Source organism: Anomaloglossus baeobatrachus, chromosome 11, assembly GCF_048569485.1.
Source record: "Anomaloglossus baeobatrachus isolate aAnoBae1 chromosome 11, aAnoBae1.hap1, whole genome shotgun sequence".
Classification (NCBI taxonomy): Eukaryota; Metazoa; Chordata; class Amphibia; order Anura; family Aromobatidae; genus Anomaloglossus; species Anomaloglossus baeobatrachus.
Window position 1 is genome coordinate 23,295,128 of NC_134363.1, and position 5,000 is coordinate 23,300,127.

The window sequence follows — 5,000 nt, forward strand, 5'->3', positions numbered from 1 at the left end:
AAGAACCAAAAAGGTGGAGATGAAGTCAGCCAGAGCCAGGTTGAAAAACCAAACGGTGTTGATAGTTCGTTGAAGGCGGCAGCCTGTTATCCAGATCACAGTGCCATTACCCATCATGCCTAGCACAAAAATTAAGCTGAATATAACAGTCACCACCACTTGGACAGCATGGCGCAGCTCTGCAGTCTCTGGATCTGTGGTGAAGTTCATTTTACTGTCTCCTGGAAAGACTCCTGGAATAAAAGAAGGGACATTTCAGTTATCACATAATGAAATATTACTAAACCTGTACTGATCCTGTATTATATTCCAGAGCTGCACTCACTATTCTTCTGTAGCAGTCACTGTCTACATACATTACTGATCCTGAGTTACCTCCTGCATTATACTCCAGAGCTGCACTCACTATTCTGCTGGTGCAGTCACTGTGTACATATATTACATTACTGATCCTATATTATACTCCAGAGCTGCATTGACTATTCTGCTGGTGCAGTCACTGTGTCCATACATTACATTACTGATCCTGAGTTACCTCCTGTATTAGGCTATGTGCCCACGCTAGAATGTCCCTGCGGATTTTTTTGCCTGAAAATCCGCGACTTTCGCGGCAAATCCGCACCCGCGGATTTGCCGCGGATTTACCGCGGATTTTGATGCGGATTTTTTTTTTTTTTTCCCCATTCAAAGCCAAAAATCCGCACCAAATCTGCACCAAACAATTGACATGCTGCAGATTTTTCCGGATCAAAATCCGCGGCAAATCCGCCGCGGAAAAATCCGCAGCATGGGCACAGCATTTCCAAAATGCCATTGAAATGGCTTGGAAGTGCTGCTGCTGCAGATTTTCGGCAAATCCGCGGTAAATCCGCGGCAAAATCCGCGGTAAATCCTGTAGCGTGGGCACATAGCCTTATACTCCAGAGCTGCACTCACTATTCTGCTGGTGCAGTCACTGTGTACATACATTACATTACATTACTGATCCTGAGTTACCTCCTGTATTAAACTCCAGAGCTGCACTCACTATTCTGCTGGTGCAGTCACTGTGTACATACATTACTGATCCTGAGTTACCTCCTGCATTATACTCCAGAGCTGCACTCACTATTCTGCTGGTGCAGTCACTGTGTACATACATTACTGATCCTGAGTTACCTCCTGTATTATACTCCAGAGCTGCACTCACTATTGACCTCTGTGATTCTCTATGTGAGTTGTTGACATTTCCCTTTAGAGGTTGATACAGGGTTATATATTTCCTGAATTTAAAAATAGCAATTAAAAAAAAATTATCCTCATAACTTTTCATAATGTTGTGTGTTTATATTTTGGTAACTAAAGGAAGTAACACATGAGCATCAATCAGGAGGTGACTATATAAACATTCCGGTCACACTGCCCCCTACTGTCCATTTCTTTTAAGTGCTCTTTTTTTCTTCCCTTTGATGCTATGCCTTTAATTATCTGTGTATAATATTGTACAGTGCTGCCCCCTAGGACAATTTGTTGCAATTGCTGCCATCTAACTGACTGTACCAGCGATCTGCCAACCCAGGAATACAAAACATCAAACTAAAGCTGTGATACTTGAGCATTCATTTGTGATTAGATTTACACTGATGTAGCAGAGCTGAATTTATGGTTTTATGGAGTTTATGGCAGTGCAATCTAAACAAACCCTGTGCCAAATGAGGAACACGGCGCTGCAACCACTTAAGCTTAAAGTAGAAGTAAACTTTTGAAATATAACTATACTCCAGGCATAATATATTTCTTTCCCTGTCCCAAACACTGTGTTTAAAGTACTATTTTAGCTGCCTAGTTCATGTTCTTTTAGAAGCTGCTTTGAACTGCTGCTCTAGCAAGAATTCTTAAATACTATGTTCAAATACATCCAGGGATGAGCTTGGGGGGGAGGGGAACAGAGAAGATCACACAGAGACAGTGTTTGCAAAGAGTCTTTGAGCATGCATATTTGCTGGGGCAGCAGATCAAAGCCGCTTCTAAAAGAACATGAACTAGGCAGTTAAATCAGCATTAAGTTTGATTGGAAAGAAAGCAAAATAAGTTAATGGAGTATTTTACAAAGTTTCATCAATTTGTAAAGTCCGATCAATAACTAAAAAAACACCATGTTTAAACTACTGTTTTAGCTGCCTAGTTCATGTTCTTTTAGAAGCTGCTTTGAACTGCTGTTCTAGCAAGAATTCTCTAATACTATGTACAAATACCTCCCTGGATGAGCCTGGGGGAGGTGAACAAAGAAGATCCCATTCGGACAGTCTTTGCAAAGAGTCTTGGAGTGTGTATATATGCTAGGGCAGCAGATCAAAGCAGCTTCTAAAAGAACTTGGTACTAGGCTGTTAAATCAGCATTGAGTTTAAATGGAAAGGAAGCAAAATAAGTTAATGGAATATTACAAAATTTCATGAATTTATAAAGTTTAATCAATAAATAAAAAAAACACCATGTTTAAACTACTGTTTAACTACCTAGTTCATGTTCTTTTAGAAGCTGCTTTGAACTGCTGTTCTAGCAAGAATTCTCTAATACCATGTGTAAATACCTCCCTGGATGAGCCTGGGGGAGGGGGAACAGAGAAGATCACATTGGGACAGTGTTTGCAAAGAGTTTTGGAAAGCGGATATTTGCTGGGGTAGCAGATCAAAGCAACTTCTAAAAGAACATGAACTAGACCGTTAAATCAGCATGGAGTTTGATTGGAAAGGAAGTAAAATAAGTTAAGGGAGTATATTATAAAATTTTATCAATTTGTAAAGTCCGATCAATAACTAAAAAAACACCATGTTTAAAGTACTGTTTTAGTTGCCTAGTTCATGTTCTTTTAGAAGCTGCTTTGAACTGCTGCTCTAGCAAGAATTCTCAAACACTATGTTCAAATACATTCATGGATGAACTTGGGAGGAAGGGAACAGAGACAATCACAAAGAGACAGTGTTTTCAAAGAGTCTTTGAGCACGGATATTTGCTAGGGCAGCAGTTCAAAGCAGCTGCTAAAAGAACATGAACTAGGCAGTTAAATCAGCATTGAGTTTGATTGGAAAGGAAGCAAAATAAGTTAAGGGTGTATATTACAAAAGTTCCTCAATTTGTAAAGTCCAATCAATAACTAAAATAAACACCATGTCTAAAGTACTGTTTTAGCTGCCTAAACAGTAGTTTAAACATGGTGGTTTTTTTAGTTATTGATAGGACTTTACAAATTGATGAAACTTTGTAACATACACCCTTAACTTATTTTGTTTCCTTTCCAATCAAACTCAATGCTGATTTAACTGCCTAGTTCCTGCTCTTTTAGCAGCTGCTTTGAACTGCTGCTTTAGCAAGAATTCTCTGACACTATGTATAAATACCTCCCTGGATGAGCCTGGGGGAGGGAAACAGAGAAGATCACACATAGACAGTGTTTGCAAAGAGCCTTTGAGCATGGATATTTTCTGGGGCAGCAGATCAAAGCAGCTTCTAAAAGAACATGAACTAGGTAGTTAAATCAGCATTGAGTTTGATTGGGAAAGGAAGCAAAATAAGTTAATGAAGTATATTACAAAATGTTAGCAATTTGTAAAATTTGATCAATAACAAAAAAAACCACCATGTTTAAACTACTGTTTTAGCTGCCTAGTTAATTTTCTTTTAGAAACTGCTTTGAACTGCTGTTCTAGCAAGAATTCTTAAATACTATGTTCAAATACATCCAGGGATGAGCTTGGGGGGAGGGGAACAGAAAAGTTCACACAGAGACAGTGTTTGCAAAGAGTCTTTGAGCATGGATATTAAGTGGGGCAGCAGATCAAAGCAGCTTCTAAAAGAGCATGAACTAGGCAGTTAAATCAGCAGTGAGTTTGATTGAAAAGGAAGCAAAATAAGATAATGGAGTATTTTACAAAGTTTCATCAATTTGTAAAGACCGATGAATAACAAAAAAACACCATGTTTAAACTAATGTTTTACCTCTCTAGTTCATGTTCTTTTAGAAGCTGCTTTGAACTGCTGTTTTGGCAATAATTCTCAAATACTATGTACAAATACTTCCCTGTATGAGCCAGTGGGAGGGGAACAGAGAAGATCATGCAGAAACAGTGTTTGGAAAGAGTCTCTGAGCATGGATATTTGCTGAGGCAGCAGTTCAAAGCAGCTTCTAAAGGAACATGAACAGTTAAATCAGCATTGAGTTTGATTGAAAAGGAAGCAAAATAAGATAATGGAGTATTTTACAAAGTTTCATCAATTTGTAAAGACCGATGAATAACAAAAAAACACCATGTTTAAACTAATGTTTTACCTCTCTAGTTCATGTTCTTTTAGAAGCTGCTTTGAACTGCTGTTTTGGCAATAATTCTCAAATACTATGTACAAATACTTCCCTGTATGAGCCAGTGGGAGGGGAACAGAGAAGATCATGCAGAAACAGTGTTTGGAAAGAGTCTCTGAGCATGGATATTTGCTGAGGCAGCAGTTCAAAGCAGCTTCTAAAGGAACATGAACAGTTAAATCAGCATTGAGTTTGATTGGAAAGGAAGCAAAATAAGTTAATGGAGTATATTACAAAATTTCATCAATTTGTAAAGTCTGATCAATAACTTTTAGGCAATTTTACATGTAAAAAAAACAGTGCATGTGGGCGGTAATGTGGATGTTCCAATGCCAATATAAGAGATATAGCTGCTTTGCATGCTGGGCTAAAAATGAAGGACATAGAATGGGGTAAGTAGATAAAAGAAGAATCTGCACATTTTTGTGGAAGTGCAGCTCTGAAGCAAAAAGAGCCCAAACTGCTGCTAAAGAAGCTGAATTCTATAAATAAAGGAACACGTTGGCCACAGACCTCGTCCATCTACCCTGGTTCTGTTACACTTATATACTGGTGCGGCTCCACTCTGCATGATAATAATATGATCCGCGCTCGTTACTTTCGTATTTACTTGCTGTAGTCACGTATTGTGGTTATAGTTGCTACAAAATGACAAATACAAAA

At 38.5% G+C, this 5,000-nt stretch overlaps 1 protein-coding gene across 1 annotated transcript in view; it reads right to left on the reverse strand.

The window, feature by feature from the left end:
• The window catches only part of LOC142256030 (chemerin-like receptor 1), a 140,591-nt gene that overhangs the window by 2,146 nt on the left and 133,445 nt on the right, over positions 1-5,000 (reverse strand). Inside the window, exon 2 of the mRNA XM_075327525.1 lies at positions 1-233. This exon is cut by the window's left edge and continues 2,146 nt beyond it. Within this exon, the coding sequence (XP_075183640.1) occupies positions 1-210 (210 nt within the window). The 5' untranslated portion in view covers positions 211-233. The remainder of the gene's footprint in view (positions 234-5,000) is intronic.